This window comes from Gymnodraco acuticeps, unplaced genomic scaffold (assembly GCF_902827175.1).
Source record: "Gymnodraco acuticeps unplaced genomic scaffold, fGymAcu1.1, whole genome shotgun sequence".
Taxonomy (NCBI): domain Eukaryota; kingdom Metazoa; phylum Chordata; class Actinopteri; order Perciformes; family Bathydraconidae; genus Gymnodraco; species Gymnodraco acuticeps.
In genome coordinates, this window is record NW_022991812.1 from 149,048 (window position 1) to 163,941 (window position 14,894).

Here is a 14,894-nt window from a genome sequence, read left to right on the forward strand (position 1 = left end):
TTTATTTTTCTCTTTGCATGTACAATCAGTACAAACCACCGTCTCATTTGTATGGGCATATATTTTGCTTTCCATTTCTAAATGACAAACACTGGTTATTGTGAGGGAAACTTCTGCAGCAATGGAGAGTCAGGACTCAGAGAGACACGAGGAGAGTTGGAGCTTTGATGTCAAACACTGATGTTTATTACAAGTATCGGCCGGAGAAATTCATATCACACGTCACACAGCCAGAGGTTCTGACTGCAAGGGTGGGTTGCCATGTCAAATCTGACCAGCCTCTCTCTCGATAGACCTTTTAACTAGTTTACAGAGTTAATCCACATATTGGGGGATGGTGCGTAAACACCTGGAGACACTGGAGATATCGCCAACATCTGTAAATGCTGAATCACTTGTCTGTGGTGCTTAGAAGCCAGCGTTCTCACAGTCCTAAAACCCTCTGTGACGCTGAGACTTCCCATTCCTTAAGACAGATAACAGACTCAGGGTTGGTCGTAAACGTCAACACACAGAAAATGTTAGACTCCTAGGAGTAAGACAAAATGAATCCCTAACAGTTATGCATTGTCGAAACACAATAAAAAGATTTTTGATCTGAAAATCATTTCCAAAAAGTCCCTGTGGCGACAAGAACTTTTATTTCACGTTTTGACTTTACCTTCTTCTTTCACATAACAATCTTTTTTATTCTAATATAGTGCAACTGTCACGAAACCTCATTGTTCCCTTGATTGATTGATTAATTGATTGACTTGTTGGTTGGTTGACTTTGCTTCTCTTTGTGGCATATTGTTGTCTTCGGAACATTGCTTTTTATGTTTTGTATATTTGTATACATCATTTTTTTCTTTTGTATATGAATATTGTTATTGAAATCCAGCCGTTCCTCGACTGAAAACTCCAGATTTCTTACAATAGCTTCAATATCCCGTGACAGCATTGTGTTTGGACATATAGGACACACCCCTTTTTAATTGGATTTGTTTCTACCTTTTATTTAATAAGAATATGTTACACGCTAAAATCATCAGATGTATTTTTGTCCCCCAGTCCATGAAGAATTATTTGTTTGTATTAGATTAGATTCAACCTATTGTCATCACGTAGTACAGGCATTGACCCGTCCTAGTGTTAGGAGCCGTGGGCTGCCATTATCACGGCGCCCGGGCCGCAGCAGCTGGTCCTGATGCTTTTCAGACAAGTTGCACTTTATACCCCCAAAAAGCAGGTATTACTGTGACTCAGATTTTGAAGACACTGATCCGTTTACTGGGAGAAATACTCAGTTTCTATCTGGCAGATTGATAGTAACTGGGGGTCTTGTTTTAACGGACCCCCTCGTGTTCTGCACAGCTTGTTGCTGCTGCATTATAAATGAGATGTTTGATTTCTGCTTTGTTTTTGCAGCTTTAGTGAGCACACACACACACACACACACACACACACACACACACACACACACACACACACACACATCAACTTCAGGGGACATTACATTGACTTACATGCATTTCCTGGAGACTTATCCTAACCTAACCAAGTCTTCACCCTAAAATTAATGATCCCCCTTATGGGGACCTCCATTTTGTCCCCATAAGGGAGGCGAGTCCCCACACGTGACTATGTAAACAGATTTAGGTCCCCACAAGTATAGTAATGCTAGGACACACACACACACACACACACCTGAATTCAGACTCAAAGCACACAGTGATAACTCTGTATTTATTCAAACAGGAAACGATGACCAACAGAGAGGAAGAGATAGCAGCAGTATAGCAGCTAAAGACTCATGGTGTGTGTGTGTGTGTGTGTGTGTCCTCCATCTGTATTGATCCAGGTGTAATGATGGTCAGGCGGGGGGGGGGGGCATGCACTCTCAGGATATACACCGATAACATCTGATATACTTCTCACCTGCACAGATATCTTCTTGTTTTGTTTGTACACAGGTTGCTTATACAAAAGTATGTTTTTAATGTAACACTGCGTACACATGTGTGATTCTCCACCTCCCATAGTCGCATTTTCTTATGTACAGAGTGGTGGCTCGTTATTTGCTGAGTTGTCTGTGGATATAAAGTCAGGAAACAATCATCATTCTTCTTGTTCCAGGTCTTTTGAACCAGTCTTTGAAGCTTCAACCAGGTCCTTTGTGATTGAACTGTCGGCTGAGAGTTGAATGTAGATAAAGCCGCAACAATCCTCCATTTGCCGCCGCACTTTTGCTACGAGTCCTGAGAAAAACATCCACCACGAGTCCTTCTTATTTGTTTAAAAAAAGGCGACAAATCTGTACAAACACTCACAGAAACAAGAGACCGACGCAGGCACACATCACCACAGTCATAACGGTAACACTGGACATTTCTCTCTGCAGACACAAATACCCCACAATGTGAAGGACCAGCAGCTCGCCTGCAGGCACGAGGACGCTACGGATCACACATCGCTGCTGCATGCTAACTCTGCTGAGAAGTGATTCAAATTGATGCTACAGACTAGAAAACATGTCATTTAAAACCAAAGTAGTGCATGGGTTCTATGCATAAGAGATATATCTTGCTAAAATAGAAAAATAGATGATTTGAAAGTAAATGTAAACATAGAAAAATATATATTTATGTACACGATGAATGGGTTAGTACATACGATGTAAAAACACCCCTAATTGAAAAGGTGATGATGTTAGAAAGTTCCTCCTTTACAGGCAGATTAGGCTCGTTAACAAGAAGAGGAGGGTCCCAGGGGTCAGAGGTCACCATACGGAGCACTTGTCCACAGGGTTCATGGGCGAACTCTTCGGACAGTGGAAAACTCGAGCAAACTCATCGAACTGGGAGACGCTGCCGATCACTCTGCAGGGAGGAGACAGGAGGGTTAGATCTGAAAACTACATTTCATTTCATTCATGTTGGCGTGTGGCGCAGTGGGGTAATGCGCTGATCTGCGAATCAGAGGATGAGTTCGAGTCCCACTGCAGTCAGCATGTCGTTGTGTCCCTGAGACACTTCACCCCAAAGAGCTCCTGTCCACAGTATTGAGTATGTGAGTCGCTTTGGATAAAAGCGTCTAACAAGTGACATGTGATGTAATGTTATATATGTATCGTTTTACACTGAGTGTTGTCAACATACTAAACTATGAGTATTTTTGACATACTATACCGAGGCCACTCACTAGAGGAGAGGTCTATTGCCTCATCAGTTCAGTTATAAGTTAGCAAAATCAATCAAATGTCGGTAAATTATGCGTTTCACTTGAATATGATTTAAGAAACAAAATGTGCCTCAGAGTGCTCATAAATAATATATATATATACGTATATGTGTCTGTGTGTGTGTGAGGCCTAGCATTACTATCCTTGTGGGGACCTAAATCTGTTATCACAGTCACGTGTGGGGACTCGCCGCCCTTATGGGGACAAATTGGAGGTCCCCATGAGGGGAATCATTCATTTTAGGGTGAAGACTTGGTTAGGGTTAGGCATGTGTTGGTTATGGTTAAGGTTAGGATAAGTCTCCAGGAAATGCATGTAAGTCAATGTAATGTCCCCTGAAGTGATGTATACATGGTATGTATGTGTGTGTGTGTGTGTGTGTGTGTGTGTGTGTGTGTGTGTGTGTGTGTGTGTGTGTGTGTGTGTGTCTAAATCACAGGTTTCATGTTGGAAGCTCATTCCTTAAAACAGAGTGATTGTAATGAGGCGAAATATGAAGGTTCTATTTCAAACTCGTAATCTAAATAAATGATTTGGCATTTTTTTCCTCAGATTTAAAAAAAAAAAATGTTTTCAACTTTAATTGACTGAATTTATTTGAAAAGTGGGCTTCATAATATTAGTATACTATACAGTGAGGTTTTTCCTGATATTTTCAGCATTTTCTACTGTACTATGTCATTTTATCAGATACTTTCAACATACTATATATACTATGTAGTATTTGTTTAATATTTTTGACATACTATACTTTGCCTTTATTTTCAAATACTATAACGTGATTATTTTTGAATGATTCGACATACTGTGTTGTCTCGTATTTTTTGACGTACCATACTATGATATTGTTTCCAGATATCTGTGTATGTGTGTGTGTGTGTGTGTGTGTGTGTGTGTGTGTGTGTGTGTGTGTGTGTGTGTGTGTGTGTGTGTGTGTGTGTGTGTGTGTGTGTGTGTGTGTACCTGTAGTGCTCTGGAGCGTGTTTGTCCGTCAGCAGCTGCAGGTAGATGGACTGAGATCTCCTCTTCATACACCAGTTCTGAAAAAACAAGATTGTTATTTATATTTAGTTTGAATTGGGTTAAAACTCAACTCCATTTTAGGATGAAATAATAAAAAATGGACAAAAAATATGCACAGCAACAAAAGAAGTCAATAAGCTACATACTGTAGGTGTTGAATTGAACAGAAGTTAAACAATGTACAATAAGGAAACTGTTTAGTGTCTTAATATATAATACTTGGGTATGTGGACTATAAACAGATGTGTGTATGTAAGTACTAACACTATGGCTAGAGTTTTAAAGCTAAAAGACGTCATGTTGTGTAAAAAACGAGTCTACATTGTGCCAGAGTTACATTAAGTTTTGCATGTCAATGGTTTCATTTAAATTCAATGATAATAGTGGGGGGGGGGGGTCCAGAGCTCAGAGCGACCGTAGCATCATCAGCGCTGCGTTTCTCTCTGGATGCTTGTGTGCTAATGTTGGATTCATGTCTAACTCCTACCTGCTCTCTGTGATGTGAGACTGCAGCTGAGAAGAACTGAAACCACTGAATATGGAAATGTGATGAAAGACAACCAGAGGTGGGAAGTAGTGGAGTACAAATACTTTGTTACTGTACTTAGGTACATGTTTCTGATATCAGTACTTTACTCCACTACTTATCTTTCTGACGACTTGTTACTTTTACTTCTTACATTTTGAACTCAAATACCTGAACTTTCTACTTCTTACATGTTGAACTCAAATACCTGTACTTTCTACTTCTTACATGTTGAACTCAAATACCTGAACTTTCTACTTCTTACATGTTGAACTCAAATACCTGTACTTTCTACTTCTTACATGTGGAACTCAAATACCTGTACTTTCTACTTCTTACATGTTGAACACAAATACCTGTACTTTCTACTTCTTACATGTTGAACTCAAATACCTGTACTTTCTACTTCTTACATGTTGAACTCAAATACCTGAACTTTCTACTTCTTACATGTTGAACTCAAATACCTGTACTTTCTACTTCTTACATGTGGAACTCAAATACCTGTACTTTCTACTTCTTACATGTTGAACACAAATACCTGAACTTTCTACTTCTTACATGTTGAACTCAAATACCTGAACTTTCTACTTCTTACATGTTGAACTCAAATACCTGAACTTTCTACTTCTCACATGTTGAACACAAATACCTGTACTTTCTACTTCTCACATGTTGAACACAAATACCTGAACTTTCTACTTCTTACATGTTGAACACAAATACCTGTACTTTCTACTTCTTACATGTTGAACCCAAATACCTGTACTTTCTACTTCTTACATGTTGAACACAAATACCTGTACTTTCTACTTCTTACATGTTGAACTCAAATACCTGTACTTTCTACTTCTCACATGTTGAACACAAATACCTGAACTTTCTACTTCTTACATGTTGAACTCAAATACCTGAACTTTCTACTTCTTACATGTTGAACCCAAATACCTGTACTTTCTACTTCTTACATGTTGAACACAAATACCTGAACTTTCTACTTCTCACATGTTGAACACAAATACCTGTACTTTCTACTTCTTACATGTTGAACTCAAATACCTGAACTTTCTACTTCTTACATGTTGAACACAAATACCTGTACTTTCTACTTCTCACATGTTGAACACAAATACCTGAACTTTCTACTTCTTACATGTTGAACTCAAATACCTGTACTTTCTACTTCTTACATGTTGAACACAAATACCTGTACTTTCTACTTCTCACATGTTGAACACAAATACCTGTACTTTCTACTTCTTACATGTTGAACACAAATACCTGTACTTTCTACTTCTCACATGTTGAACACAAATACCTGTACTTTCTACTTCTTACATGTTGAACTCAAATACCTGTACTTTCTACTTCTTTCATGTTGAACACAAATACCTGTACTTTCTACTTCTTACATGTTGAACTCAAATACCTGTACTTTCTACTTCTTACATGTTGAACACAAATACCTGTACTTTCTACTTCTTACATGTTGAACTCAAATACCTGAACTTTCTACTTCTTACATGTTGAACTCAAATACCTGTACTTTCTACTTCTTACATGTTGAACTCAAATACCTGTACTTTCTACTTCTCACATGTTGAACACAAATACCTGTACTTTCTACTTCTCACATGTTGAACTCAAATACCTGTACTTTCTACTTCTCACATGTTGAACTCAAATACCTGTACTTTCTACTTCTTACATGTTGAACACAAATACCTGTACTTTCTACTTCTTACATGTTGAACTCAAATACTTGTACTTTCTACTTCTCTCATTTTCCTAACAGCTGGTTCCTTTAGTCTGAATGTGTGTTTGATGCGTGATCATTATTCTTTAGAGTCATTGCGTGCCTATTGATTTGAACACGATCCGTGTATCCATAATTTCCTGGTCTTCTCTAAAGAAGAGGGACCAATGGAAACGTTGTCATGTTGCCGTTGTTCAGCATGGAAACATTCATTAGCTAACAATGACATTATTGTTCTATTAATATAAAGGGAGGTCAGGTACTCTTTAAAGCAGCTGCTAGTTATGGGTACTTTTTACTGAAGTACATGTTGAAGCCTCTTTACTTTGACTTGAGTTAAGAAGTTTAATGAGTACTTCTACTTTTACCAGAGTATTTTTAAACACGAGTATCTGTACTTCTACTTGAGTACAGGATGTGTGTACTTTGGCCCTCACTGAAGTCAACAGAGGAAACATGGTACCTGTGCAAAGGCGATGAACACCAGCTGCTCGTGTGTGTATTTGAGTCCGGGGAGGGGTCTCTCCGGACCGTGCTCCCTCACCCACTTCTGGTACGCCTGCAGAGAGAGGATAGAGAAAGATAAGAGGTATTAATTAAATGATGACCCTTCACCTGGTGTTGAAAGTAGCTTATTCTCTGTAAGTTGCAGTGGCAAGAGACACTTTTTTAGCTTAAAGAGGACTACAGTATTAATGCTAATTTCTACCTTCATATCAGTATGTAGTGTCTCTACTTTAAAGAGTCCTCTCCTGCTGATGTTCAGGTGTATATCAGTATGTAGTGTCTCTACTTTAAAGAGTCCTCTCCTGCTGATGTTCAGGTGTATATCAGTATGTAGTGACTCTACTTTAAAGAGTCCTCTCCTGCTGATGTTCAGGTGTATATCAGTATGTAGTGTCTCTACTTTAAAGAGTCCTCTCCTGCTGATGTTCAGGTGTATATCAGTATGTAGTGTCTCTACTTTAAAGAGTCCTCTCCTGCTGATGTTCAGGTGTATATCAGTATGTTGTGTCTCTACTTTAAAGAGTCCTCTCCTGCTGATGTTCAGATGTATATCAGTATGTAGTGTCTCTACTTTAAAGAGTCCTCTCCTGCTGATGTTCAGGTGTATATCAGTATGTAGTGTCTCTACTTTAAAGAGTCCTCTCCTGCTGATGTTCAGGTGTATATCAGTATGTAGTGTCTCTACTTTAAAGAGTCCTCTCCTGCTGATGTTCAGGTGTATATCAGTATGTAGTGTCTCTACTTTAAAGAGTCCTCTCCTGCTGATGTTCAGGTGTATATCAGTATGTAGTGACTCTACTTTAAAGAGTCCTCTCCTGCTGATGTTCAGGTGTATATCAGTATGTAGTGACTCTACTTTAAAGAGTCCTCTCCTGCTGATGTTCAGGTGTATATTTACGTACATTTTACGAAAGTTATTATTCTCTGAAGTCAATTAAGAAACTCTCTGAACTAACCATTCTGTACTTGTTCATATATATTGATTTTCTCCTTATCAAAAGACTCAAAACAGTCAAATTATGTCACAATCGTAGCTTTACGGTTCCTGAAAACAACTATTTAGATAGTGACTTAAATATGGTAAACAGAGGTGAGCAATTATGCTTTTTAGTGTGTGCAACATAGAAAAACCATACTAACATGTAAGAGTGTACCAAAAGAAAAACATCTTATATATAACGCTATAAATGTTTCCACTGTATCTGTTCCTCTTATTCCCGTGTTATCGTGCATCTTAACCTGATTGAATATAAAGAAGCTATAAATATATTGCATGTCTCTTAAAGTGTGGTAATGTACAGATGTTGTATGACATCCGTATATTCTTGTCACATTATGCAATATTTTCAATTGAATTAAATGTAAATCTGGGAGTTGTCATGAACACTGTTCTGCTCATCAGAGAGAGATTATAAAAAAAGTGGTGAACAAAACAAAGGACAGCCGGTGCAGCTGTGCCTCGCGTCATATTTCATTTATGTTGCTTTAAAACGACACCTCAAGGCAATGTCATTTGGTTTAAGGCCTGTTGCTTTGACGACTCTTGAAGGCAAGGAAAGGAATCAAGGAGACAGCTGAGCGTAATAAAAAGCACCCCTGATGTGGTGAGGAAAACACATCGAAAACAAAAACACATTCAGAAAGATATATTGTCTCTGCTCAGCATGAGGATGTTTTATTTATTATTTACAAGTATATGTTAATTTTATAGCAAAATACACATCTTCTTTCATTTTACTTTTGTTCTCATTTTCAACCATTTCCAGCAGGAAACAGCACTAACGGCCCGTCCACACAGCGGCGCGTGCGTTGTCACTTGCCGGCGGGCATGTCTGAAGCAGTGACGTGCGGTGAGGTTCATGGCTGGTGAGGCACTGACTCTTTAGTCAGATTTACAAATATTATATTTTGACCTTAATCGAAATATTCGGTTATTTTCAAAAGCTTTTTTGGTCTGATGCTTCGATTCATCTTAAACAGACCGTTCAACAAAAGGATACCCAACATCTAAATATTGGATTGTTCTTTCTTAGTAAGATCCCATTTTCATTAGAATGGTGGTCTTACCGTGACTTGAAGATGAAGTCCATGCTATCCTTCTGGACAACAATCTCTATTACTTTTTTGTAAAAGTCCTCCTTATCTTCCTCTAGTTTCAAAAGTCTAGCTTGTTGTTTGCATCTACCGTCTCTGCGTAGAATAACAGTAGCAACAAGAACCTGTGGGCTCACTTGCGCCCCCTTCAGTGCGGCAGAGGTTATGGCTGCCTCCCCTGGTGCTTTTTTCATTGCCGTTGTATGATGAGACCAGCGGGCTTAAATATCATATATACGTGAAATAAGTTATTTAGAGACTATGGATGGCGAGGATAAATGTAATAAAGGGATCTACAAACATTACATTGGTGACATACAGTGAGATGGTGCAGGCATGCGCTTAGGGCCCGCTTTCCAGCCAGTTTCAGTGGGGTGACGCATTCTGAGGTGAGGCAGAGCTCATCTGTGCCTCACCTCACCCCACAGTAACTGGCTTGAGCGCGCTCACAAAATAAGTGCCCACGTTAAATTAGTGCCCGCGCTCCAGCCAGTTACTGTGGGTTTACGAGAGGCAGAGCTCGTCCCTGCCTCACTTCTCATCGCTACCCGTAGTTGTAGCGGAGGAGCTCTGCAAATTTGCTGATTTTGACTATAAAAAGCGATTGGAATCAAACAGAAATCACATTTCCAAAACAGATCAGTGGAGACATTTTATTATTATTACTATTTAGTTTTTCTTTAGTTGTTTTTCCGTTACATCCCCTGCCTCCCCTGACTGCACGTCGCTGGTCTGAAGCTAGACCAACAACCAATCACCTGAATCTCCCGCCCCGGACACACAAGCAGCGGTTTGATTGTCTAGAGCTTGTACTGGCATATGATTCGATTGGCTGACGCTTCTGTCGAAGCTTCAAAAGTTGAACATTGCTCAACTTTTGCAGCGAGCAAAGCTACGCTTCGCTCCCACAATGCAGTTCGGCAAAGTGTGACGTCACCCCATTCAAAGTGAATGGGCTGAAGCGTTGAAGCTTTAACGCACGCCGCTGTGTGGACGGCCGTAAATGAGGCAGGAAAATATGTCAATGAGACAAAAAATACCGTCTGACGTCTGGCTGAGCCAATCACTCAACAGGAGAGAAAAGGTACAAAGACGTTAATTGTTTTCCAGTCACTTGGCGTAATTGGATAATTCATTTGGGATTTAATTGGGAATAGAGTGGTGGTACGTATTTCTGTAGAAGACCCTGAAGGTAGCTTCTTCCCAGTTCCCTCCACAAACAGCCAATGTTTGTTAAGCTGCTAAGCAAAGCCTACAACTAAAGGTGGCTAATGTTGGGCTGTAAAGGAACTACAGCACGGTCACATGACTTCACGTCACCACCGCTAAGCTAAAGGAGGCTAATGTTGGGCTATAAAGGAACTACAGCACGGTCACATGACTTCACGTCACCGCCGCTAAGCTAAAGGAGGCTAATGTTGGGCTGTAAAGGAACTACAGCACGGTCACATGACTTCACGTCACCGCCGCTAAGCTAAAGGAGGCTAATGTTGGGCTATAAAGGAACTACAGCACGGTCACATGACTTCACATCACAACCGCTAAGCTAAAGGAGGCTAATGTTGGGCTATAAAGGAACTACAGCACGGTCACATGACTTCACGTCGCCACTGCTAAGCTAAAGGAGGCTAATGTTGGGCTATAAAGGAACTACAGCACAGTCACATGACTTCACATCACAACCGCTAAGCTAAAGGAGGCTAATGTTGGGCTATAAAGGAACTACAGCACGGTCACATGACTTCACGTCACCACCACTAAGCTAAAGACGGCTAATGTTGGGCTATAAAGGAACTACAGCATGGTCACATGATTTCACGTCACCACCGCTAAGCTAAAGGCGGCTAATGTTGGGCTATAAAGGAACTACAGCACGGTCACATGACTTCACGTCACTACTGCTAAGCTAAAGGCGGCTAATGTTGGGCTATAAAGGAACTACAGCACGGTCACATGACTTCACGTCACTACTGCTAAGCTAAAGGCGGCTAATGTTGGGCTATAAAGGAACAACAGCACGGTCACATGACTTCACGTCACCACCGCTAAGCTAAAGGCAGCTAATGCTGGCCGTGATGGCGTTTAGTCGTCTCATTTACATACTTATTAGCAACAACATTTTAAAATCTCTTCAGCTTGTGTTAACCAAAGACCTTAATTCAGGCTAACAAACAAAAACACTTAAAAAACCATTGAGGTGAGGGAAGTGCTAAAATGCTGACTAATTTCCGTGTTTAGGATCACCACTCTGCAGCCATACTATTTTGAAAACACTATGATTAGGAAGTAAAACAAATGGTCTATGCCACTTTAAATAAGATAACAATAACAATACTTTCTCCTTGTAGAAATCCCTGAAATGTAGTAAACACCTTCTTGTTTATTTCAGTCACTCTAAATGATTGACATGACTAACTGGCATTATGACCTTGTTGTTGCATTTTATATTCTAAAATATTCGTTTTTTGAAATCAGTCATTCCTTTTGTTCAGAAAAACACTTCAATATAGAGATCACTGACACTCTCGATATGGAATTAAATTATACTCTGCTATCCAGTCAAACACACACCCGCACACACACATACACACGTTCGGTTCGACTCCTGCTCTTTTCTTTAATGCAAATACGCACATAGCAGAGTGGTTTTAGATTTGATAGATTTTCGACAACGAAGAGGGACAGAGGTGCTTCACGGTGATAATGCAAACTTTAATATTTACACTTGGTGAAGACACACAGCCACAGTATTTGAATACAGCTGGTATTAAATATTACTCACATAGTACGACAGCTTCAGTCCTCCCATGTCGGCGATGTTCTCCCCCAGTGTGAGACGACCATTCACCTGAACACACGGAAAGAAAACACTGACACTCTGAACAATATTAACATCTCCTACCATATACTGTGTGTGCATGTACTTCAAGGATGTACTTAATTGAAGGATCTTGGATGTGACTTATGTCGAGATTTAGTTTTCAATTAAGGTCTGATTTCGTCTTATAAATCAAAAAGAAATGACTACATTTTGATTAATGTGCTTATTCACTTTCTGAGAAGACTGATAGCCTTAACAAGAAAATAATTAGGTTTCTGGTGCCTCAGCGGCAGTTATATTTAGGGTTTACTTTTCAGTTTTTTTCGTTATGATTTTGGCCGCTACAATTAACATCTCCTTCCCTATACTGTGTGTACATGTACTTCAAGGATGTACTTTAAGGAAGGATCTGGGAAGTGACGAATATCGGTATTTCTCTTTGTTTTTAAACGCATGTCCTTTCTGCCAAGTTTGTCTCGTGATTCAAAAAGAACATTTCTACAAGTTTCTACAATTTCTAAAGTGCTTATTCCCTTTCTGAGAAGACTGATACCTTAAACAAGAAAAGAAAGGACTATATTTAACGAAATGTCAAGCTATTCCTTTACATTTGTCGCTCAAAATATATAAAATAATTCAAATAGTGTTTTACAAGAGTGACACAGATGCTTAACTACACCCTTGAACTAAAAATATCCTGAATTAATGTTTTAAATTGTATCAATAACTATTTATGTGAAGATTTGTTTGAATACTAAAAAATAGAAGCTAGGAAAGCTGATACATTCTGACTCCACAGCTACTGCATGGCTCGCCGTACAAAGAATATGGTCTGTACTTCAAGGATGTACTTTAATGAAGGATCTGGGATGTGACTTATGTCGATATTTAAGGTCTGATTTCGTCTTAGAAATCAAAAATACATTTCTAAAGTTTCGATAAATGTGCTTATTCACTTTCTGAGAAGACTGATACCTTAACCCTTCTCTTGCGTTTCGGGTCAAAAAGTGACCGAGTGACTTGTTTTTGATCATAAATATCGTGTTTTTCATCCAATTGCCTCAAGAGCTTATGTTATCCTCCACACCAGGCCTCTGGACATACACACTTGATGATCACCACTTGCATTGATTTTTTAGTGATTGATTCAACAGTGAAGCACCCTTGATGTTTTCCGTCAGAATGGACCGCCATAGGAAATTAATCGGTATGAGTGTATTATGTTCATCCTGCAGATGGAAAACATCTGTACTATCTACACACACACACACACACACACACACACACACACACACACACACACACACACACACACACACACACACACACACACACACACACACACCACACACACACACACACACACACACACACACACACACACACACACACACACACACACAATTCCTTTACATTTGCCATAACAAATATATAAAATAATTTAACTATATAGTGTTTTACAAGAGTGACACAGATACTAAACTACGCCCAGAACCAAAAAACCTCTTGAATTAATACTTAAATTGTATTAATAACTATTTATGTGAATATGTGTTTGAATACTAAAACATAGGAGCTAGAGAAGCTGATATGTTCTGACTGCACAGCTCCTGCATGGCTCGTTGTACAACAAAATATGGTCTGTTGTTAAAATCTGCCTTTCTAGGTAATTGCTCATATTTTTCAAACTCCACTTCATACATAATGCAGGCTCTAAATCTCGAAGCATAATCAGAGATGAAAAAAGCTCCTACGGGGACGCTGAAGAGATTATAGGAACGTTTGTTCGAGTATTCAAGTGTTTGTACTTCAAACCGATTCTTACATGTAATCATGCGTATCTATTTGGTATCTTACAAATAATATTGCAAAAACCTTTCATAGATAAGCAGGGAAGCAGTGAATACGGAATAATAAAACACCAAGCTTTATCATATTGTACATTAACCTAATACCAGTCAACCTTGTGTATACATAATACATGTGTAAATGTGTATGTGCAATAAAGCATAGGAGCCTGAGCAGTAAAGCACATTCCCATTTAGTTATAGCTTTGCAACCTTATGTTTGGTCAAACCCAATATATATAAAGTTATATCCTGAAAATGAGCAACTGTGACCCCTTTAAAATATGTGTTATACAGTACCTTTAGTCAGGTGTCTATATTTAAACAGCTTAAACTATTGATACATTTTAAGGAACTGACAAAGATGGGTTATATAACATTTAACATTTTTGGACGGCACTTACGCGGATGACACCCAGCTCTACTTGTCCTCCAAACCAACCACCATCCTCCCTCCATCTTCCCTGTCTGACTGCTTACAGGACATCAAATCCTGGTTCTCCTCTAACTTTCTCAAACTTAACGACAGTAAAACCGAGGTTCTCCTCATTGGCACAAAATCCACCCTAACCAAACCTGACAGTGTCTCCATTACTATAGACAACTCTTCAGTCTCCCCCTCCCCTCAGGTTAAGAGTCTGGGTGTCATCCTCAACGGCACACTTTCATTCAAATCTCTATCAGTAATATCACTCGGTCTGCCTATTTCCATCTACGCAACATCAACCGCCTCCGCCCGTCCCTTAACCCTAAGACCACCGCCATTCTTGTTCACACCCTGGTCACTTCCCGCATCGACTACTGCAACTCCCTTCTCTTTGGTCTCCCTCTCAAATCCATCCACAGACTTCAACTAGTCCAGAACTCTGCCGCCCGCATCGTCACCAGAACCCCCTCCATTAACCACATCACTCCTGTTCTTCAGCAGCTTCACTGGCATCACCAGAACCCCCTCCATTAACCACATCACTCCTGTTCTTCAGCAACTTCCCTGGCTCCCCGTCAAATCCCGTATCGTTTTTAAGATTCTGCTCCTCGCCTTTAAGGCCATCCATAACCTCACTCCTCTGTACCTCTCCGACCTCCTGCACATCAAC

The 14,894-nt window shown here is 39.6% G+C and overlaps 1 protein-coding gene across 1 annotated transcript in view; it reads right to left on the bottom strand.

The window, feature by feature from the left end:
- Positions 1 to 1,709: 1,709 nt before the first annotated feature.
- LOC117535266 (endothelin-converting enzyme-like 1) overlaps positions 1,710 to 14,894 on the bottom strand; it is a gene marked incomplete in the record, with an annotated part of 79,603 nt that continues 66,418 nt past the window's right edge. Inside the window, 4 exon segments of the mRNA XM_034199665.1 lie at positions 1,710 to 2,861; positions 4,187 to 4,263; positions 6,992 to 7,087; positions 11,912 to 11,977. Coding sequence (XP_034055556.1) covers positions 2,762 to 2,861; positions 4,187 to 4,263; positions 6,992 to 7,087; positions 11,912 to 11,977 — 339 coding nt within the window.